We start from the raw sequence: 23112 nt of genomic DNA, 5'->3' as shown, positions 1-23112 counted from the left end.
TTACCCCTACATTTGTCTTGCTCGGTCTCGATTTGGGTCGTGGATCAAGACATTGACAACTATCACTTTCCAAGTTATGAGCGTAGAAAGAGAGAACGGCTTGATTATAGTACTATAATTTTTTTTAAATCTACGACAGGGTTTATCTAGGATCAGTGAAACGTTCTTACAAATCTTCTAACAACCAAATATTATAAGGTTTTTGTTGTCTTATGAGAGATGATATTTGACAGCTAGGGCTCTCGAGAATGAGTTTAGTGTGGATGAGCTTATGATAGTATTTGAATAGTTTAGTCTCTAACGACAGTGACAATGGAAATGCACGAGCTTCTTTGATTACATTACCATTCAAACACGAAAGTAGACATTTAACATAAGATTACTTATTAGACATACGTATTTAATATCTTTTAAAGTTTAGGAACCTATTCGACACGAACTCGAAACTTCAGTGACTAAACTAGTAATATAACTGATGGTTCCAGTTCATGATATGGGTCGTATATAATGACAAAAGGGTTGTGCAAGAATCCTATTAACAATGATGGCGAAAACAAAAAAAAAAACTAGTTAATGAAGTGGGGAGGAGTTCTTTATTTTACTTCAGTTCATCTTTGACTTTAAAGCTACAAGAGTTGCTGTCTATGCTGTCTATGCTGTCTATGAAGAGACACTTTGAAAAACATGTCCCATTAGCTTCATAAACTCATGACACTCACAAGAGTCCAAGAATCAGAGGCACAGAGAGAGATATGAACTTAACTTAATGTAAAGAAAAACTTCAATAACTATATTCATAATCATCATTTGTGCAAGATCTTAATGGGGATTTGGTTCACAAAAATGGCTTACAAGAGTTTCAAGCATGTGATAATGTTGCAGAAAGTGGAAGCAAGCATAACAGGTTTAATGGATAATCATAAGTGTGTGAGGATCGAGAGAGAGAGAGTGTAACAACCCAGCCCAAGCCCAAGCTCACCGCTAGCAGATATCGTCCTCTCCGGACTTTTCCTTTTGGGTTTTCCCTCAAGGTTTTTTAAAACACGTCTGTTAGGGAGAGGTTTCCACACCCTTATTTCATTCTCTTCTCCAACTGATGTGAGATCTCACAATCCACCCCATTAGAGACTTAGCGTCCTCGCTAGCACTCGTTCTTCTCTCCCATCGATGTGGGATCTCACAATTTGTAACGGCTCAAACCCACTATTAACAGATATTGTCCTCTTTTAGTTTTCCGTTTCGGGCTTTCCCTCAAGGTTTTTTAAAACGTGTCTACTAGGGAGAAACTTCCATATCCTTATAAGGAATGTTCCATTCCCTTCTCCAACTGATGTGGGATCTCACAATTCATCCTCCTTCGAGGCCCAACGTCCTCGGCACTCGTTCCTCTCTCCTATCAATATGGGATCTCACAATTTGTATCGACCCAAGCCCACTACTCGATATTGTCCCCTTCGGGCTTTTCCTCGAGATTTTTTAAAACGCGTCTACTAGAGAAGTTTCAACACTTTTATAAAGAATGGTTCGTTCTTCTTTCTCGAGATAGAAAATACTTTTTTTGTTTTCTTTGAACACTTGAGAAAAAGTGAGGCATATTTGGGCATGTGAGGGCACTAAACAGTATGATAAACAGTATGACAGAGAAGGAGGATCTTTACAGTGTTAATGGTGGCATACAGACAGAGTATTATTATTATTATTAAGTCATGGATGAATATAAAAAGAAAGCATCAAAAGCAGTATCCACTTTTAGGATTATATGAGATATATAAATATTATCATGATCTCTGCTTTAGATTGCATATTGTCTCATTAAAATAACAAAAACTGAGCTACTAAATATGGAAACAAACCTGTTCTAACCCATTTGTGCCTCTGATTCTGCTTGTTCTTATGCTCATTCCTTTGCTGTGGCCTTTTTTGATGCAAATCTGCCATTTTGATCTGCTAAAAATGCATTTTCATTTCAAAAAAATGGAATAGAACAATACCATTTTCAGGCAAAAACTGCCTTTCTCAACTAATTGTCACTGTTCAAATTGTATGATGAAGAACACAAGCTATGCACCTTGTTCATGTACCCAAAACCTGCTTCCCCACCTATAAATTCACCAAAATCTCAAGCCAAATTCAGTATCTGTGCCTCGAAGACAGTTTTTTCGTTTCGAGTCTGTACCTTTCTAATGGCTTCCTGGTTTTTTGTTCTTCTCTTCTTGGTTGGGAATGCTCGGGCGACGACTTTCAACCAAACCGACCTGCGAGCAGCCATGGATGACATGAGAATGAAATCTTACCATGGTTTTGTCATACTACTCAAGATCCTAAACAGCTCACATAAAAACTTGCTGAACTCGGATATAACGTTCTTCATGCCTGCTGATCAGGAACTTTCTCGAGCTGCTATTTCGCCTGACCGTATAGAAGAATTTGTTCTTAGTCATTCTATCCCCACGAGATTAGTGCTCAGCAATCTCTTGCACTTCCCGAACGGAAGCCTGGTTCCATCAAGCATTCCGAACAGAATGATCAGCGTAACCAACTGCAGAAAAATGGGTGTATGTATGAACAATGCACAAATTGTCACCCCAAATGTGTGCTTAAACTCAGCCATAAGATGTCATGGTATAAGCACAACTATTGCATATGACAATACTTCTTTTTCAGACAAAAAGCATAGTTCAGCTGAAACAATAGTTCAGAGGAATGAGAAGAAAGGAGCGAAATCGTTACAGTATGCAGCAATGAAGAAGAACCGTCCGCTGCACTGAATCCATCCCCCGCCCGTCCCTGCAGCTTAGTTCATTCAAATAAATTCCCAGCTTTGTCGGTCATTTTCGAGATAGTAGTTCCTGTTTTAAGCAACCTTTCTAATAAGGCATAGTAGTTTGCTGTAATGTTGTTGTCTTCATCATGAAATACATTTATGCTTTTGGTTTTGTTCTTAGCAATCGACAGAAGTTCGACACGAAAGAAGCAGCCAACGACCGATTACATTTACCATATAAGTATCTGAAGATCTAGTAAGAAACAGACTCATAGATCATCAGTCAACAAAACAACATAACTAAGAACATTTTAATTTACATATCGTCGTGCTCTCAAACCTTAGTATTCATCCGGGTTTGATCCCAAAAAGTTCTCATCTAGTAGCTGAATCTGGCTTAGAGGCATTATAGAGCAGATCTTGAATTTTTGAATACATAAGCATCTGCGAGGCCTCAGCTCCACCACTGCTCTGTGAAGCTCTTGAGCTTTCTTGTAGCTTGATCTTCTCAAGCAAATACTGCTTCTCGGCCTCGGCCTCGTTCAGACGTTGTTTTAAGTAATTGCTAGCATAATCTTCTTCGGACTTGTCTGTTTTGGCAAGAGAAATCCTCTGAAGCCTCTCGGCCTCTCGTTTTGCCTCATTGGCCTTAAGTTGGAACATATCAGCTTCTGCACATTTAAGTCTAACGATTTTCTCGAGTTCTTCAATTTGTAGCTTCTTTCGTTGTCGGTCCAGCTTTATCTCAGCTGCTTCCTTGGCCTTATCTTCAACCTCACGGTTAAAGGCCTCGACATCCATACGAGCCTTTTTCCAGCTTCTCATCTTCTCATTTGCAACAATTTCCATTTTTCTTATAACCTCCTGCACCACTTCAGTGATTCGGCTGCATGCTTCCTGTGGGGCTGCTAACCTACCCCCTTCCCCATTTTCAAGGCTACTGATAGAGTCCGACTCGTTCTCTTCATTAAGACCAAGAAGGACGTTAGATTTTGATGATTATTACTAGTAGAAATGGAAAGACACCGAGTAAACACGGCTAGAAAACCGCTCAAATGGGCGTAAAAAAAAGGAGGGACAAAATTCCCCTCTCAAATGGAACAGATGGCTCCATGAACTCTACATCAATCTCGGGTCATTCATGACATGCCGAGGAGCGAATTCCGGGAAGTTTTCTTTACACTTCTATACAAACAGCATCCCGAAGACAGGCTATATCGACTAAAGCTATCTTGTTTGAAAAGTTATTAAAAAATGATGTTATCCATAGAACTAACGTTTTCAACTAAGTAAAAGAATAATCATGCTCACCTCTACGACTCGCTTGCACACGAAAATGATTCGAATTCTCATCAGCCAAGACAAAAAAGAATAGAGATCATATCGACGACGTACCTTGAAAAAACATCAATATTGCTCGGCATGCTGCTGTCGAATCCATTACTCCACTCTTCATTTTCTCTTTGAGATCTTCACATTTCCAAAAAAGCTTTCTCCCTCCATGGTCCTCACTTCCGCGAAAGATCCTACTGACAAAATCAAGCTCCTTCATGAGAGACTCCTGTTCCCAGGACGGAGCACAATGTTGAAAAACATCTCGAACCCAACCAAGTAGCTCGGATGTCCGATGGCAAGCAGGACACTTGAAATGCATCTCAGTTCGTCCAGTTCCAATTCTTGCAGAAGATCCCACGCAGATCTTTCCATCACGAATAGCACAATCGGTGTGCGACCAATGAGAGCAGAAATCACAACCAATCCAACGACACGTGTTAACTTCAAAATCAAACTTGTTACATATTACACACATGCAGAGATTGCAGAAACCATTTCGGCTAGTACATATCTCACAAGCGCAATCATCGGCTGGAAGCTGGTTTTGGCAAGCTATATTTCGACATCTCTTATACACATAAACCTCAATGAGCGTAGTCTGGGAGAGGCTGATATTTGGGTGCAAGAACGCCTGAATTCCAGTATTGATTGCAACTAGAATTTCAAGCTGCACTCTATGTGCTCTAATTAAGGTCTTCGCAGTTAAATCCGTTCTATGCTGAACAAGCTTCTGCAGAATAAAAATCTCATCTCTCTGTTGTGCACTACCGTTCCCATCAAGAATAGTTCGAAGCTCGTTCTTCAAATTTTCTAGAAAATTCTCGGGTAAGCGATGCATCTTTTCAGCGATTACCTCAATTCTGTCTCTTGCTATGTCACGAAGGGAGATTTTATCAGCACTAGAAAGACGATGAATCACCGACTGTTCAACAAAGTCATTGTCTGCCTTTCCATTTTCCATCTTCTTTCCCATCACTCCATCGCCAATAGGCTACGTCTCCTGAGAACTAGCACTCTCAGCAGGAGAATCGTGAACTTGTTCAGAATTAGATCGGGGTACTTCAGGTGACAGTTGAGGGTCCGAGGAAACTAATGAAAGAGACGTTTGTAGTTCCTCAGGTCGTGGCTGTTGTCGTGTGGGAATCATCTTTGATGCAGGCTGGAGATGGATGTTAGAACCAGACGATGCACCCATTAATCTTACTGCGTAAAAAAAACGATCATAAACATAAATAACCATCATCAACCTTCGCTCAACAAGTACGTACATACATTAAACATTTTACGAGTAGGCAACTTCTAAGAAGAACTCCTAATTGCCATTTTACCAATCCCTTCCAAGATTACCATGGATAAGACACTAATGATTTTGTACAGTTTGGAACGATAAGAACTATCTAAACGCTAAATGATCACGACGAGGCTCACAAGCGCAGAACTATGGGGAATAAGATCATTTATTTCATATGAATCATACGGAAAAGGCACTTAAATTTCAGGTTCAGGCAGAGACAGTGCTAACTACAAAGGGAAGCCCTCTCTGCAATGTACTCAAGGAGAGAAACGAAACAGTTCATGATTCCAAAACGACTAAAGATCATATCCACAGGCCGAAAAGAAATAGAATCACAAGCAACAGACCAAGTTTAAAGCTAGATCAAGAACAACTTAATAACAATTGAACAAAAAAAAACCCAGATCTCCTAGCATCCAACACAACTAGAAACGTTTTAGCAAGAATAACCAAGTCCGTACAACAAGTTCATACCTAAGAAACACAAGCAAATGAAACTCCAAAGATCAAGAAGAAAACGCCATTAGTTCTAGCGAGTTCATCAACTTCCCAACTCAAATACAGAACGAGAAAGCTAAGAAAAGAAAAAAGAGAGCTAACCCACCAATTATACCACGGATTCGAGATTCTTAGCTGATAAAAGCAGTGAGAAAGGCCAGAAATCAGAAAAGGGTTGAATTGGGTTTCATAATCAGCAGGGTAATTTGCAGATTTCAAAGCCCTGAAAACGAAAGACGAAGAGGAGGAGGCGAACAGAGGTTCAACTAGCGAACCCCTACAGAGAAGATAGACAGAGACGTGGTCTTTGCGTGTAGAAATGGGCCGAATACGGTCAGCGCCGGGTTCAACGATGCGTCTAAATTTGAGCTTTGTTTATAAGAGGAGAGCCCTCAAATTGGTAAAGTTGGATTTATTTAAGATTTTCTTCTGAAACTTCAGATCTTTGCTTCAACTTCCAACATAAATTCGTATATCTGTACAAAACTAAAATAAAGGAAATTGGAAGAGGATAATTTGATTGCATTCACCTATTCATAGGCTTAAATTTGTCGTGAAATTAAGGGATAAAAAATTATCGATAGCCCATCTGCCACTTTCATCTCTAAGTTTAAAGTTCATTTGTCATACTATGTTTTAAACTCCCAAATTTCTTTCTAGCATTCGTTCACATAGCATTAAACTTAGAAATTTAAGACGAGCTACAACTAGCATCGCAGCTCAGCTAGCTAAAAAACGCTAGTTAGCTAGACTTGTATACGATGAATTTGTCCACACGAGTGGTGTATAAAGTTATCCGATGCAATAATGTAAATATATGAGCTAAGTCTTAAGATACCTTACATCGCTAAAATATTTGACATAAAGTTATTGCATGTCATTCCAAGTCATTGTCTAGTCAATTTTTCGTCGAATATTCAAACAAAATTTCATTGAAATACTGGTCAAAGATAATATTGTAATTTTTGAAAAAATGTGATAAAATTTAGAGGAAAAAAAATATTATGATAACAAAAGTTTTTTTTTTTTTTTTTTTTTTTTAAAGATCAATTTAAAGACTTAAAACTATATTGACTAAATCGAATTAAACTTGAAATGAAAATTTTAATTATAGGACTAGAAAATTTTAAATAAAGAAATTCAAATCGAAATGATGCTCAAACCATAGGAGTCAATTTGATAGCTAAAATGCTATTTGATTGAGGATTGTTTAATCATTTCTCAAACATTGAGTCACGTAAATTAACAACATAAGCACACTGCAACATCAAACTCCGACGTGCATCACTAATAGAATAAAATGATTTTAAAGAATAACAAGAATCATTTCTCGAACGTTAAGAATTAAGATTTCGCTTCACACGGCTAGATCACCAACGTCCAATGAATACCTAAATACATTGAATATTTCCAAACATTACGAAAATTCATCTCTCGCACTTCAAAATTAAAATCGAGATGCCAACTCCCCCCTTCTTCCCGAAAAAACAAAATTTAGTTGCCTTGACAACTAATCACTAAATAAATTTCGGGACACTTTCACAGTTTCTCGCTCATATATCCAAAGATGGAAAGCTTCTAGTCGCGACACACCGACCGACACAAACTTTCAGATATTCAAATCTCATGAACCAAAAGAAAAGGATTAAAAATGACCAAACTTTCCATTACTTCCCTTCTCTCCCTCTCTCATTAGGTACACATTCCTAAGAATTAACCAAGAAAACAACTCACAGAATGTCCACACCATTATCAATACACATATTGATCACACAAGCTATCAGTGGGAAGAGAAGCAACAAATAAACCAACACAAACACTAAGTGAACAAACTGTTCATAGATGAAGAGTGGTAGCCACATCTGGATTATCTAAACAACTTCTTAAGCCACTACCCATGACTGAATTTCCAGGCATCAACCTAGCTTCATGGATATCGACTTGCTTACCTGCACTCGACGAGTTCAGGCCAAGGGAGAGGGAATCAGGGTTCAAATCTCTCAAGGTCGACGAGCTATTGGATTCTAAATGCATTATCAAGGAGGTATCGACTCTATTCGAATCAGACAACAGGTTAAGAAGCTCCTTCTTCTCTCTCCTTTGTTTGTCTTTCTGCAACTGCCTGAACCTTTCCTGTAAGAGAGCTATGGAGGTACCAATCATGGTGGTTTCACTACTGTGCCTACCCATCTGCAGAGCACTTCAATGGAAGTTTAAGCTGGTGGAAGTGCATAGAGTTGGGAGTTATAGGATTAAAATGTATTGCTCTTATCATTAGAGTAGTAGGGGGGGGAAATGGGGTCTTTTCTGATTGATAATCATACAGAGGGGGGAATCAGCTGGTTTGCAAGAAAATCCAAACAGCAAGAGGTTCAAAGGGTGGTCTAGAGAGGGTTGGGTTGGTGAATATTTTAGAGAAAAGGGTTTTTTTTAATGGAAAACAAATGCATGTAACAAGTCCAAACCAGATATGGATGGTAGCGTTTGGAAGGAAGGGTTGAGGAATAAAGGGTTAGGTAATGGTTTGTGTCATTTTTTTTGTCATTTAGAACAGCCTTGAGTTAGAACAGCATTTACCAATGTTTTGGACGCTTCCAATTCCTTTCATATATTTTGAATGGGGTTGTGAAGAGGGCCAGGGGAAGGCGAGAATCTGCAGAGAAGACAAGGTTTAGGAGGAATATTTTGCATTAAAGATGATTTCAATCAGCCCCCCCTCCTCATATAATGCATGAAAGAGAAAGAGAGGGAGAGAAAGAGGACAATAATACCTGATTCAAACCTTTTCTTTTTTTTCTCTTTCTTCTGTTTTCTAATGCTTATTTCTTTTCTTAAGGAGAAATCAACTTCGATTCTGCTGTCTTCGGGCTAAATGGTGTTAAAACAGTTGTAAAAGACACTGGACGATGAGGCTAAGTCCCGAAGAGAGGTGGACATGAGGCGGTGTGCTAACAAGGACGTTGGGTCCTAAAGAGGGGTAGATTGTGAGATCCCACATTGGTTGGGAGGAGAATGAAGCATTCTTTATAAGGGTGTGGAAACTTCTCCCTAGTATACGCGTTTTAAAATCTTGAGGGGAAGTTTAGAAAGGAAAGCCTAAAGAGGACAATATCTGTTAGCGGTGGGCTTGAGCAGTTACATTATCATCAAACGAAGATTGTGAAATGATATCAAATAATCAAGTAAACTCGGGTCAGACATAGGGCAGAAAAAGGAGAAACTAGGAAGATTACCCATTTATCTAAACAGGTCCCTCATTGTTCATTGCCTCATGAGTCCATTGAATGATGGCAACCAACTTGGATTCTGCTTTCTTCGGGTTAAATGGTGTTAAAACAGTTGTAAAAGACACTGGACGATGTGCTAGCGAGGAGGCTAAGCCCCGAAGGGGGTGGACACGAGGTTATGTGCCAACAAGGACACTGGGTCCTGAAGGGGGTGGATTCTTAGATCCTATATCGGTTGGGAGGAGAAGGAAGCATTCTTTATAAGGATGTGGAAACCTCTCCCTAGTAGACGCGTTTTAAAACCTTAAGGGAAAACCCAGAAGGGAAAGCCCAAGGAGGACAATATCCACTAGCGGTGGACTTGAGCGGTTACATTATCAGCCTTCAAAGATTGTGCAATGATATCAAATAATCAAGTATACTCGGGTCAGACATAGGGCAGGAAAATGTGTTACATTTATTCACGGTTCTTTCTCAATGTTCTTATTCAGGAAGTGCCAAAAATTGAGGCACTCGAAGAATAGCTTTGACTCTAGGACTAGGACTAGGACTAAACAAACTCACATTATGGTTCGGTCATTAATCCTGTGGCTAATCAAACAATTTCACTATTTATTGACTCATAATAGTGATATAGAAGGAATAGACCTGCTCCACGGCAGCATTCCGTTGGTACGACATTTGGCAATGGAAAGAATCAAGTGAATCAACAAATCGTGTGGTGTATCGGCATCGATATTATGTATACGTAGATATTCCTGTTCTAATAGTCATCGAACATCGAAAACTGTGCAGAAACTATCAGTTTTACCCTGCAAAATCGAGATGCAAGAATATTCAGTACACATTTCTCCATTATCAGTAGAAAATCAAAAGATAAACTGGAAAAATAGAGATTCTGAAGTAACATCGTCAATGGAATCGTTGCAGATGGAAGCACGAGATGATCTTAAAGCTTAACGCATCGAGATCCTCAGAATCTCGATGCTAAAAGGCATTTTTGTATTAAAAAGATACCCATGGAATCAGAACCCACCCTACTACTCCACGGGAAGACTTCCCGACGTAAAAAAGATATTCATTTATCAAGTTTTCTTTCTAACACTACCTAGAGGCTCGAACCGAGCATCAAGCTTTCTTTCTACCTCGAGGCTTGAACACTGCATCTTTTGGAAACTTCCTCAAAAATCGTAAATTCTATGACTAAGACCGCCCCTCTAAAGACCGTAAAAGACTTTCAATGTTTTCATCAAATGGCATGACGAAACGATATAGATTTAAGCGTAAAAGATGCTTAGTACGAATCGTGGACAGCAACTGGATGAAACGAACTCTACCTTTAGAAGCTACTTGTAGAGCAGTATCGTCTCCTTCTAAAGCGCATCAATGGTTTGTTCTTCTGCAACAGTACTACAGCAGACGTTTCAATAAGAGGAATAAAATCGAAACTAAAGCATTAAAATCGAAGAACAAAAGACAACGAACACAAATTGGTAATCGTTGTTCATGGATATTTTTGCTTACCACGTTAATAAAGCCATTCAGGAACGAAAATGCCCTCAGGTAAACTCTGCAATTCCCATTAGACCAATGTCCATTATTACATGGGAAGCTTGAGACCATTCTTCTTGTTCAAATAAGCGAACTTAAGTTAACGTTTATCTTTTACACTTCCCAAATGTTTAGAGACTTGAGGGATTTCGATCGAGCAATCGAGTGTAGATAGTTCTCTGGCCAACATAACGTACGTCTGGAGATTGAGAGTACAATTTCTCGATTCCATGACATGAAGAAGCTTCAAACTTAGATCAATTTCCCCCTCCTTGAGTAACCCATCAAGTAACACTGTCCAGACAACCTCATCGCTATTCCAATGCTTCTCGAGCATAGTTTGAAACATACATTCAGCTTCGTGTCTGCAATTCGCTTTGCTAAGCGCACATATGAGAGCCTTGTAAGCTGATAGGTGCGGCTCAAAACCTATTGTAACCATAGAGTCGAAGACTTTAAGAGCAGATTCCACTTCCAAGTTCTTACATTGACCAACCAATAGAGCAAGATAAATTTCTTCACCAGGTTGCAAATCTTTCTCTTTCATGCTTGTAACAAGTTGATCGGCCTCGTTGCATCTTCCCTCTCCACACAAGCCTTTCACTAAAGTGGTATACGTATCAACCGTTGGCTCGCATCCATAGCAAGACAACCTAGCAAGGAGATCGTACATTGTGCATGTGCTGTGATGTTTATCGTTAGAGCTACAAGTATACGTCACTTCATGTTCGGCTACAACTTTTTCCGTAAGCGACTGGCTTTCCTTTTGCAATCCCTTCAGCAATATACCGAAGGTTCGATAATTCGGTCTGCAGCCAACATCAATCATTTGCCTGCAAAGAAGAAATGCATGATCAATTCTGCCAAGTGCAACAAAACCATCCATAAGAGACGTAAAAGTTATCTCGTCCGGGGTTAATCCTTTCTTCTCCATTTCATCGAGTAACCTTTCTGCATCCTCGGCCCTACCTTCTTGGCATAGGCCATAAATTAGGGAACTATAGGTATATAAATTTGGTAAATAACTTCTTTTCTCCATTTCATGGAAAATCTTGAATGCAAGACTCGTCCTGCCATTCCTGCACAGTCCATCAATCAAGGCGGTGTAGGTAATGACATTCGGGAGCAAGCCTTGCTTCACCATTTTACCACAGAAATTCTCGGCTTCAGAAAAACGATTAATTTTAGAGAGACCACTTATCATCACATTGTAGGTTTCACTACTTGGACGATTTCCACTTTCCAGCATCTTCTCAAACAATATCAAAGCATCATCCACTTTTTCGACAGTGAAATATCCATCGATTAAAGCTGTATACGTAACTTGATTCGGGGAAATACCATGTTCCTCCATTTCATTGAAAAGAGAAGAAGCATGATCCAATTTTCCCGCTTTAGAAAACCCCGAAATCAGTTCAGTATAAGTCCAAGAATCGGGCTTAAATTCATTGCCCTTCATCATTTCTAACAATCTCATTGCATTGTTCATATAACCCTGCTTGGTATATCCATAAATAAGTGTATTGTAAGTTATCACATTTGGGGAAGGACCAGCCTTGAGCATTTTGTCAAAGAGAACCATTGCCTTCTGAATGCCACCCATGGAGCAAAAGCCTTTAATTATTTCGTTATATGTTCGTGTATTCGGCAAACTGCCATGACTCTCCATCCACTGAAAAATCTTGAGGGCGGTTTCGAATCTTCCTTCCACACACAACTGATTAATCAGGGCATTGTACGTAACAGTTGTTGGAACCAAACCGTCAGCCAACATCTTGTGATATAGGCCAATCGCAACCTGAAATTTCCCGTCTCGTGATAAACCACTAATTAGAGCTGTAAATGTTTGAACATTCGGGCTACATCCCCTCTTTTTCATTTTTCCTAGAAGCCCTACTGCCTCACTAAGACGACCAGCATCACATAACGAAACTATTGGAACGGTGTACGTATATACTGTTGGTTCGATCCCTTTCTCAACCATTTCCTCAAGCAAATCCATTGCCTCTTCTAGCCTCTCTTCATTACATAGTCCATTGATAAGGGTTGAATAAGTCACAGAATTTGGATCGTGCCCGTCTTTCACCATTCGGTCAAACATTTCGAAGGCCAAATCTAAGTTTCGATTTCTACAATGCCCAAGAATCAAAGATGTGTATGTAAAAGCATCTGGACCGGCATCATAATGAAAAATATGACTCATAATCACCTCTGCTTCTTGAACCATTCCCTTCTTGCACAAGATATTTATGATTGTATTAAATGTCAATAAACTGGGTCTGATCCCACTGTTAAGCATCTCAATATACACATCTCGAGCTAAACCAACCATTTCAAACTTGCCCAACTGAATCAAAAGAGTATTAAAACTATACAAAGTATAACCAAAACCATGTTTAGTATTAATCTCACTCAAAAACTGAATTACCCTCTTAATCTCTCCCTCATTCCTACATGTTTTGATCATTAAAATTCTTACATGATCAGCAGGCGCAAAGAGACGATCCTGGACTAACCTATTCAGCATCGAAACGAAGCAGCTCATGTCGTGTTGGAAAAAATGCCTCTTCGAAACCCAGTAAAAGAAGCGCAAGATTGAATCCGTGTTCTCGTGCGTTTCGAGGATCTTCACTACATGATGGGGTTTGAGTTTGCGGCTCAAATGGCAAAGCTCTGAACTCCATTCCCATTTGGGGCGCGAAAGAATGTCAGAGATTGTAGATACCAATTCCGGCAAAGGATCTGCGGCGGGCGAAAGTGAAGGGGCTGAACAAGGGTGCGGCTCCGATGAGAAACTGAGAGATTGGTGAGAACCCAGAAGAGAAATAAGGCTATGGAGGCAAATACGAGGTGGGGTTTTGTGGGGTTTTAACATTTCGGATTGTGGGCAGTCGTGAAGCTTCTGAAGGTTTCAAAGATCTGGGAGATGGGGCGACGGAATTAAGGAAATAGAGATGTGGGATTATCAGCGATGCGGCCGACGTGGTCATTGGGGAACCATAGAGCTCGTGCCTCCAATTAGGCTAGCGGAGAGATGAGGAAGAAAAGGAAACCAACCGAACTCGAACCGCAGCCGCCAATGGCCTGAAAGTTTCCAAGTTCTCCTTTTCGGCAAGAAATTAGTTCATAGAGAAGGTAATGAAACAAAACAAGGGTTTAATTTTTCTCCAAAGAAAAGGGTTGAATCCACAATTTCTCGCATTATTGTTTCATTGGTGTTAAGGAAATTAGAACCGATTCCCATGGGCTATTCACGTTGTGTTTGTTTATTAACCCTCAATTCTTGGACATATGAACCCAAACTTTCATTTTTTTTTTTTTTTTCTCTTTTAAAAGTTTCTGTAATATTCTTATACGCGGTAAACACAAAATCGAAATATCTATCGACCTAATAAAGATTGGCCCTGTATTTTTTTAGGGTTTTGCCTTGGAATGACGTATCAATCTCATTGAATGATGTTTTCGGCTTTCTCGATAGCTTTTAAAATGAGTTTCTATGTTTGATTTTTTCCATGTAGATTCCATACATATTTTTTTCGAAAACTCACCGGGAGCACCATCTCAGATTTGTAAGTTGTCAAAATCAATTAACCAAGCCCCTTCTCGAGCCCAATTAATCTTTTGAGATCAACTAACCAAACCCCTTATCTTGCCAAAGCAACTTCCGAGCTTGTCACGACCTCCACACTTGGGTAGAGTTTTCCACTCATCATGCATTGCTCAATTTCATGAAGGACTTTTTGGATAATCAAAATCGATCCATAGAATATCGAACATTTTGGGTGTTCAACCAACCTTCTTGAGTCCCTTCCTTTGTTTGTTTGTCCAACACAATCTACCGTATTTATAGTAGGTTCAAAGTTTTGGCTTTAATCTACTAAACAGATCAACGATACTACGAGTTGAGAGCGTGCATAACTGATAAACGGGTGGAAGCTTAATGCACGTGCACAGTTTTTTACTTGAGTTTGCTCTTTGTTATAAGATTTACAACAATAAACACATCATTTCTAAACGATCGACGTGATAGAGATCGAGTTATCAATGACCCCAAGAAAATTTGGGTTCTTAATGCCAAGGCCAAGGCTAGCTAGGATTGGATTTTGGTTAAAACAAGGAAGTAGCAGTTCATCTAATTAGAAATTCTATATAAACATCACAAAGCACACAACTTTGAACTTCAATCATACAAATTCGATTGCAGGAAGTTTGTACTACAGACATTACACAGCGCTCACTCATGGAGTCAAGAACAGTCGTTTCCTACCGAACCTGCTCGACTGTAAAGGAGAGGGACGAAGCTGCTCGATTCTTCATTTTCCGGGGACGAAGTTGGTGGCATAAGCCCAAGCATTGTTGGCAACAGGGTCTGCAACATGGTCGAACAGATTCTCAATAGGACCCTTTCCAGTGACAATAGCCTGCACGAAGAATCCAAACATGGAGAACATTGCCAGCCTTCCATTCTTCAGCTCCTTCACTTTCAACTCAGCAAAGGCATCTGGGTCATCCGCCAATCCCAGTGGGTCGAACGCCCCTCCTGGGTAGATTGGGTCCAGCCCTTCACCAAGGGGACCGCCCCCAACCCGGTAGCCTTCCACGAACCCCATCAGCACAACCTGGCAAGCCCAGATGGCTAGGATGCTCTGTGCGTGGACGAGGTTTGGGTTGCCAAGGTAATCGAGGCCACCTTCGGAGAAGATCTGTGAACCGGCCTTGAACCAGACTGATTCACCGAACTTGACACCATTCTTTGCAAGGACTTCAGGGAAGACGCAGCCTAATGCACCGAGCATGGCCCATCTGGAGTGGATCACCTCGAGCTCACGGTTCTTGGCGAAAGTCTCGGGGTCTGCTGATAGACCGGCTGTGTCCCAGCCGTAGTCACCAGGGAACTCTCCAGTCAGGTAGGATGGTGTTTGTTCAGAGAAGGGTCCCAAGTATTTTGGGCGATCTGGACCATACCTGTTAAGAAAACAAAGCGTTTGCATTTCAAATGGAACTTTAAATTCTTCTTCTTCTTATTTGTTCTTCGAATCACCTTAAATGTTCTTCGAATCACCTTAAACTGATCTTTTCTCGAACTTGTCATATTCAACTAGAGAAATCATGAGACGGAGATGGAGAAGTTCCCGCCTCCTATTTCAATCTCTATCTCCTACGAAATTCTCTTTCGTAGGGACGAGAGTAGAGATTTACTGCTTGAAATGTGCAGGAAACTTCTCAAACGGCCGGTAGTATGAGAGTTACTATCCAAGCCTCACAATCTATGAGAGCGCGATATTCTCGCCTAACTATTCCATACCCAAGATAACATCGAAGTTTTAACACTATCAGACTTCTATGACTCGTTCTGACACTGTTACACTACCTCCCTTAACCCTATGAGTATAGCCATAAAAAACGAGACACTGTTATACTACCCCTTAATCCTATGAGTAGTCATCAAAAACTCGGGAGCAGATGGGTGGATACGGACAGGGTGGCCTCTATCGGTTCCAACTCTAAGTGGGCTAGCTCAACAAATCCATCAAAGATAAACGAGTGTATAGAACCTGAATCAAATAATACCAAGGTCAAATGACCAAAGACGGGTAGTGTATTTGTCACAACTGCGTCAGGCTCGTCAGGCTCGCCCAGTTAGAGACGAGCCTCTGCGGAGACAGCCCCACGAGTTAAATAGACACGACACTTTATATCACAGGGTAAAAACTAGACAAATATACTAGCATAAAGATACAGAAAACACATCAGGGCAGTAACTTCAGAACAGTTTAACTTCCTCTGAAGAGAGCTAAACAAACACTCCCAACAAACTGGTAAAGTAAATATATGAAGGAGCTTTACCATATGCTTTGAGGAGCACTCTTGACCGTCCGCCGCATGGTGAAGCGGCTGCCACCGAAAGCGCCGACCTTTCGGACGAGCTCATTGGATTGCTTCAAGGCAGTCTGGCCGGCAAAGGCGGATTGCTGGATAGCAGAGGTGGCCATTTTTGGGTGAAGGCTGGGTTTAGACGAGGATGAAGGTATTGAAAATGGAGGTTATATTGGGGATGGAAAGATATATAGTGGATTAGGATTGCTACACGTCAGCAGCATCCTATTGGCCCTTCTGCTTAAACCCAGATTCTCATGCAGATCATTTATGGCGTATTATTAAGCCACGTGGCATCTAAGATATTGGTGGGGTCGTCCACATGGCCACAAGTATCCTTTTTATTGGGCCGAGACAAGAAAGCCCAAAACTCCAATGGATCAAGTGGGCCGTTAGATTTGTCCTCCAATATCTTGGGAAATGCTTGGTTTTTCAAATTTGGGAAGAATTAAAATAGTAACATATAAAAAATGTATATAAAATAAATAATATGAATAATTGGATTAGTTAAAGTGAGCGTAACTCGACCAAGGTTAACAAACACATCCTTGTAATTGGAAGATTTGACCGTTGATCATTACTTACAAAGAAAAATGAATGGGCAAAGAAGCTACTGGGTCCCGTCGTTGAGTCTCACAAAGTTCTCATTACACACTTTCTCATACTTTTCTCGATGTTGATTCACACGTATATTCTATCACTAATGTCTCTCTTAACCCCATTTTGTTTTTTTATATTTGTAAGTGTTCGAGTCAGTTTGCGTGCATCTCGACTATTCTCAAAAGACAATGACTCTACTATATTTGTCTCCCAAAAAAAACTCAAAATGTGATGTTCGATATTGGTTGGGGAGGAGAACAAACCACTGTTTATAAGGGTGTGAAAACCTCCCCCTAGCCGTTTTAAAGCCTTGAGGGGAAGCCCAAAGAGAACAATATCTGCTAGCAGTGAATCTGGGTCGTTACAAAATGGTATCAGAGCCAGACATCGGACGATGTGCTAACCTTCTCGTTGTTCCCTGAAGGGGGGTAGACACGAGGCGGTGTGCCAGTAAGGACACTGGGCCCCAAAGGGGGTGGATTTGGGGGCAGTCCCACATCGATTAGAGGAAGGAAAGAGTGCCAGCGAGGACGCTAGGCCCCGAAGGGGGGTGGATTGTGATGTCCCACATTGGTTGGGAGGAGAACAAACCACTGTTTATAAGGTGTGGAAACCTTCCCCTAGCAGACGCGTTTTAAAGCCTTGAGTGGAAGCCCGGAATGGAAAGTCCAAAGAGGACAATATCTGCTAACGGTGGATCTTGGTCATTACACAAAAAGTATTGAACTCTAGAATTTCGTTAACATCTTCCCTCTAAGCACTTTTATTACATTCACATAGTCTGAATCAACTATTATGTAGTATATTTTTTGTTAGGGGCAAACTCTAGGTCTAGTAAACCCTAAACGTCGAACGCTAATCACAAATCCAACTTCAATAATAAGGAGTACGTTTGTTGTTAGAGGTCTAAAAAATATGTAATAGCTCTAGATTTTCCAAACTGATAAAGATTTTTAATAATACCTTTAACTTAGAAAAAAATTTAAAATACTTTTACCTACGCGAGTTTTAAAGTTATGTTATTATTAAAACTTTTGAAAATTCGGGGGTCATTTTTACAAAAAAAATCATAATGATATATATATGTATATAATACAAAACGACATTTTAAAGAAAATTAGCTTCCATGTAAAGGTGATACGCGTTTATTCAATATCGGACCGCATATATGTAAAGAAACTCGAGGAATGAGAAAAGGGAAAAGACTTACAATGTTAGGGTTCTTGATCGAAGGGGGCAGCAAGGAGAGCCGCCGTGTGAATCAAATGATACCGAGACGCCGTTTCCCAAACCTTTACAAATCACAACATTGATTTCACGGAAAAGAAAAACGAAACAATCAAAATCAAATCGAAGAAGAACACATGAGAGAAGCGAAAGATCAGGCAAATTAAGATCTTCAATCCAACCTGTTTAAACCGGAAATCAAGCCACAATCGAATTCATATCGCGAAGCTACGAAAAGAAAGGAAAAAAAAAAAACACGAGAATCGAGGAAGAAATTACCAGAAATCGGCGCGACTTTGTGTCAGCGAAGTGGGGGGTTCATCTTGTTCGAAAGCGGCTTTGAGAAATGTGAAGGTTTCTTTCTTTATTGCTTTTTCTGCGAATCATGGCGGCCTGTCGCAGTCCTCAGCCGAAATATCGGTCCAAAAAGAAGAGGAAAAAGGCTCTTTTCTCTTCTGCTGCTTGTTCTTCATTCATTTCATTGCCCACAAATTGCAGACAGGTCAATGAGTTGACTTTCTAAGCCGTACAATGAATGGAAGAAATGGTCACTTAGTAGCAGCTGCAAGGGAAAAAGCATTCTAATGGAGGCTTGGGGCTAAGAGCTAAGATTTTAAGGGACTCCACATTCCAGTTTTGACACGAAGAGACTAATATTTCCCGGCTCGATAGATTACGGTACATTTAATTTAATCTAGCTCGACATAAGATAATGGTGTTTTGGATATGTGCATGAGAATCTGGGAGTGTGGCAACTCAACCCCACCGTTAATAGATATTATCCTTGTGTGAGAATCTAGTAGTGTAACAGCTCAAACACACAACAAGCCGATATTGTCTTATTTGGGTTTTACCTTCAACTCAAAGCCCACCGCTAGTAGAGATTGTCCTCTTTCGGCTTCCCTCAAGGTTTTTAAAACACGTTGGCTATGGGGAGGTTTCCACACACTTATAAAGAGTGTTCGTTTTCCTCTTCAACCGATGTAGGATCTCACGGGAGCATAAAGGAAATGAGAAAATCAGTAGTTTGTCGTATGAAACGAGGCTTCAAAGCAATGAAGCTTCAAATTTTACAACAAGATCAAGAGAATAAACAGCCAAGTTCTCGTTCATTTCCATTAGAACAAAGTAAGAGAAACTAATCTGGAAGGAAAAAGGAAAAACAAAGCTCTGCTGATTAACAAGGGCAGGGAAGAACGTAGCATAATAACTTGTATTGTGGTGCATGCAGTGCAGGATAATATGCCTCAAAGTTTCTCAGCCAACGAAAATTTTTCAAGTGCTCCTTTAAGATTACGACCAGATAGAGATAGAAAGCATTTACTTGAAGCTAAATTCATCGTCATAGAAGCAAATCAGCAGACATTATCCAAATCATCTGTAGGTTTCTCACCTTGTGTCTGTAATGGCATTTGGCCAAACTCATGAGACATGTTTATACAGTTAGACCTAACTTTGGTTAAGACTGCTCAGATCGACTCCCACCCACTATCATCATCTTCATCGTCGTCATCGTTCTCCTGCTCAACTCAACTCAACTCAACTCAACTCAATTGGGTTTCAGTTAACCCTTCATTTTCTGTGGCAGTGTGGAGCAGTTCGTCGGGAGTAGCGGCTGGATCGAGATCCCAACAGTGTTCAGGTAATGTACTTGTTTCTCCCTTTAGTAAATAAGAAGGTACCTGGTGTGAAAATCGTAGCATTTCTTTCCTAGGAATCCAACGAATGGCATCTTTGTCTGTATTTCTTTGATAAACCGTCTTGAATCCAGTTAGTTTCACAAGGGGGCACACACAGACACCAAGCTCTTCAGAGTAATCATCAAGAACTTCCACCATTTCATAGCGGTGCCTCACTTCATCAGGGGTTGATCTGTCCCAGTTTGATGACCAGTTTCTATAAACAGCCCAAATGTCTCCATTTCTTGGATATATCCGAATGCAGCCTCCCCTACCAGCCTTTTCGCGGCTTAAGACATGAGAGAAGATGTTGATATGTTCAATAACATCAGAGTGCCAAGCACGAAAATTTCCACAGGACTTCGTAAACCCGTACTCCAACCAGTTGACTGAGCCGAATTCCGTATCAGTTTTGGAGTTTAAGTAACTGATATGAATCTTAAATGGTTTAACAGAGATGATCTCGCGAATCAGACAGTACAAGCGAGGCATGCCGTCTTCTTCATCGTAAAGAGCCCATATTTGCTTTGCCTTGAAGCATTCCTCTGATCGATCTTTGTCAAAATCGTGAAAGTCAGAATCAGGTACGTTTATTGAGACTGGTCCAGCTTTATCTTTGTCTAACCTACGCCCGGATACGTCGGTATTAGTAGTTTTCGGTGCCCGTCCAGTCTTTCCAACCAATCCAACTTGAGATCCCGTCTTTGATTTCTCAAGAGAAGCAGTGGCTGAAGAAATCCTTATCTCTTCCAATTTCTGGCGAATTACAGTCCTTGCCTTCTCGATTAGCAGCTTTCTGGCGTCGAATGCCGGAGGGACAGGGGAGCGCTTAGCTGAAAGCTCAGTTGGAGAGGAGCAAACTACAGGCTCGGGCTTAACAGTGGCATTTCCATTAGCTACTCCTGACTCTGAAGCAGCCAATGGTCCCTTCTCCACATAACCATTTCTCAAACTGGCTTCTGCAACAACCTTCCTTCTCTTATCAGCTCCATTGCTATCTGATCCCAAGATCTCATGACAGCTAGAGGGTATGCTTGCATTCATATTAGCCACCTTGTTTTTTGTAGGGCGCTTCCCGTTTACTCTTGCCTTTTCTTTCACTCCTGATGAGCTGAAATGCCCATTTGTTTGACCAAGATTATCAACAGGTACCGAACCCGGCCCATTCGGGCCCAAGGTTTGTGTGTAGAATGCAGATGACGAGTTCCACTGAAACGACACATTCGAAACATACTCATATCCATGTCCAGTATAAAAGCTAGTATCTCCTGGGATATACGTAACTCCCTCAAATCCATGACTTCCATATCGATTACCCGCAACATTTGACCAGTTGCAGTAAGGAAAAGAACCATTCACAGGGGCAGCTCCTGTTTCCACAGCAATGAAAACGCCACGGCAATTCTTGCACCGAAGTTTCTTGTTCACATATTTACGGAGATACTCATACTGAACTTTACAAGAGGTGCAAACAGTCCAAAAGGTATCGAGTCTACTGTGCGACATGGACAGATTGGTATAGTTGTTAAAACTCGTAGCCGCAGAAGCATGAGCTGAAGATAAGTTCGGTTGGCTAACTGCAGATGCCAATTGAGTGGTTCTCTTCATATCATACGCATTTCTCTTGGAATTATCAGAAAGTAGAGCCCATGCTTCAGAAACGAGCTTAAAAGCTCCATCAGCCCCGATGGTCTTATTCTTGTCGGGATGAAGCAACACAGCCATCTTCTTGTACTGTTTTTTAATAGCATCTTTGTTCGCAGAAGGCTTCAATCCGAGAATAGAATAATAGTCCACTTCACCATTACACATAATCTCAGAGGCAATGTAAACATCAAAAGTTGACACCATTTGAGATATCCCTTCCAGCTCTGGGAACAAAGTTTTGGCCTTCAATGCATAGTTCTTTGCACCATTAAAGTCCCGCTTCGCGAAACGCTTCTCAGCAACCACTTTAGCTTTAAGGGCCTCCTCTTTGTTTACTTCCATTTACAAATCTAAATCAGTGACAGACCAAAAACACTTCAAGACAAAAACTACGACCAGTGAGTTGTTCTTAACAGCTCATGAAGCCACATTCTTAAACATATACACATTTCCACGTTCCCTAATAATTGCCACAAATGTCAACGTTCCCACGGGAATTAGCTTGAAAAAGCGAACAATTCCTGCAGAGTTTTTGAACATTACAGTAATTAACAAGAAGAAAGGGAAATAGAAGACAGATCTTGAACGGGAAATTCATGCATAGTTTAGCATCTAGCTACAGTATACTGCAAAAAAGGAAAAAAAATTCAAAGCCTCAAGAATCTCGATCTTAGAAGTAAAAGAATCAACCAGTCCCAATCTCAAACAGTTCGACAACATCGACATTTTCAATTCTCAGTAGTCAGAGTACAGCCGCAACTAAATATCTCAACATTCCATCGCTATTTCTTCAACATTCAAACACTTCAAACCAAAATCAGAAACCCCATTTCGCAACAAATCCGTATGAACAAGAAGGCACAAGATTCAGCTCAATTATTAAATCAAAACCCATAGCACATGTAAAATGAAAATCCATACGCAACAAATACTTCATCCCTTGAAATTAAAAAAGAACAATAAAGCCAAAAAAAGAAATACCTAAAAGAAGCTCACTGAAATCCGAGCAAGAAAATGGAGGTAGTAACTATCCAGATCGCCACGTGTACTTCGAACATCGAGCGAAACTCAGCTCACCTGTAGGCAAATCTCACTGTACCAGAGGCACTAACTCACTCAAACGAACTTCCTCCCGCGAAAACCAGAAGAAATTCCCCTAAAAATTAGGTTTCCCTTTTTTCAAAATAAAAAATAAAAATAGGGGAAAATGTAACTGCAAGTTCACACACAAGTAAATTAGGGTTCATAAAATTGAAGAAATCTGAAAGTCGGACATGGACGATTTAGATCCGGTTCGGAGCCGGCTCTGCCTCCGAAGATGCGGCGGCGACGAATTTGGAGATGGAGGCCCTCGATCGCCGGTCGGAAAAATTAGAAAGAGAAAATAAAAATTAGTGTAATGTTGTAATAATA

At 40.5% G+C, this 23112-nt stretch overlaps 5 protein-coding genes across 7 annotated transcripts; 1 reads left to right on the top strand and 4 right to left on the bottom strand.

Annotated features, from left to right (window-relative positions):
- Window positions 1-2151: 2151 nt before the first annotated feature.
- Window positions 2152-2936, top strand: LOC111792513. The gene has a single exon (XM_023674029.1). It carries the CDS (start codon window positions 2184-2186, stop codon window positions 2766-2768), a length of 585 nt encoding a protein of 194 aa, XP_023529797.1. The 5' UTR covers window positions 2152-2183; the 3' UTR covers window positions 2769-2936.
- A 36-nt stretch (window positions 2937-2972) lies between these two features.
- On the bottom strand, window positions 2973-5991 carry LOC111792426 (OBERON-like protein). The gene is given in 3 exon segments (XM_023673884.1): window positions 2973-3726; window positions 4160-5302; window positions 5868-5991. Coding segments are annotated over 2 exon segments (1722 nt in total). The 5' UTR covers window positions 5295-5302; window positions 5868-5991; the 3' UTR covers window positions 2973-3139.
- A 1167-nt stretch (window positions 5992-7158) lies between these two features.
- LOC111792402 (pentatricopeptide repeat-containing protein At5g65560-like) lies at window positions 7159-13908 on the bottom strand. Of its 3 annotated transcripts, XM_023673827.1 has the most exons (4): window positions 10643-13908; window positions 10456-10528; window positions 9767-9930; window positions 7159-8544 (listed from the first exon to the last, which is right to left on the bottom strand). In XM_023673827.1, the coding sequence occupies exon 1, from the start codon at window positions 13542-13544 to the stop codon at window positions 10770-10772; it is 2775 nt and encodes a 924-aa protein (XP_023529595.1). In that variant the 5' UTR covers window positions 13545-13908; the 3' UTR covers window positions 7159-8544; window positions 9767-9930; window positions 10456-10528; window positions 10643-10769. The 3 variants fall into 3 exon arrangements, with proteins under 3 accessions (XP_023529595.1, XP_023529594.1, XP_023529596.1); XM_023673826.1 differs by lacking the exon at window positions 7159-8544 and having other exon boundaries at window positions 9553-9930; XM_023673828.1 differs by lacking the exon at window positions 7159-8544 and having other exon boundaries at window positions 9553-9930; window positions 10456-10517.
- An 862-nt stretch (window positions 13909-14770) lies between these two features.
- Window positions 14771-16706, bottom strand: LOC111792493 (chlorophyll a-b binding protein 151, chloroplastic). Its single transcript, XM_023674000.1, has 2 exons — window positions 16517-16706; window positions 14771-15634 (listed from the first exon to the last, which is right to left on the bottom strand). The coding sequence occupies exons 1-2, from the start codon at window positions 16660-16662 to the stop codon at window positions 14983-14985; spliced, it is 798 nt and encodes a 265-aa protein (XP_023529768.1). The 5' UTR covers window positions 16663-16706; the 3' UTR covers window positions 14771-14982.
- A 2676-nt stretch (window positions 16707-19382) lies between these two features.
- On the bottom strand, window positions 19383-23112 carry LOC111792414. The gene is made up of 2 exons (XM_023673857.1): window positions 22681-23112; window positions 19383-22220 (listed from the first exon to the last, which is right to left on the bottom strand). The coding sequence occupies exon 2, from the start codon at window positions 22039-22041 to the stop codon at window positions 19918-19920; it is 2124 nt and encodes a 707-aa protein (XP_023529625.1). The 5' UTR covers window positions 22042-22220; window positions 22681-23112; the 3' UTR covers window positions 19383-19917.

This window comes from Cucurbita pepo, chromosome LG04 (genome assembly GCF_002806865.2).
Source record: "Cucurbita pepo subsp. pepo cultivar mu-cu-16 chromosome LG04, ASM280686v2, whole genome shotgun sequence".
Classification (NCBI taxonomy): domain Eukaryota; kingdom Viridiplantae; phylum Streptophyta; class Magnoliopsida; order Cucurbitales; family Cucurbitaceae; genus Cucurbita; species Cucurbita pepo.
This window is presented reverse-complemented; position numbering and strand designations above follow the sequence as displayed.

Coding starts and splice junctions, on each gene's coding strand:
- LOC111792513 (XM_023674029.1), top strand. CDS start 2,184: ATGGCTTCCTGGTTTTTTGTTCTTCTCTTCTTGGTTGGGAATGCTCGG.
- LOC111792402 (XM_023673827.1), bottom strand. CDS start 13,544: ATGTTAAAACCCCACAAAACCCCACCTCGTATTTGCCTCCATAGCCTT.
- LOC111792493 (XM_023674000.1), bottom strand. CDS start 16,662: ATGGCCACCTCTGCTATCCAGCAATCCGCCTTTGCCGGCCAGACTGCC. Junction 15,635..16,516: donor AGTGCTCCTCAAAGCATATG/GTAAAGCTCCTT, acceptor TTTTCTTAACAG/GTATGGTCCAGATCGCCCAA.
- LOC111792414 (XM_023673857.1), bottom strand. CDS start 22,041: ATGGAAGTAAACAAAGAGGAGGCCCTTAAAGCTAAAGTGGTTGCTGAG.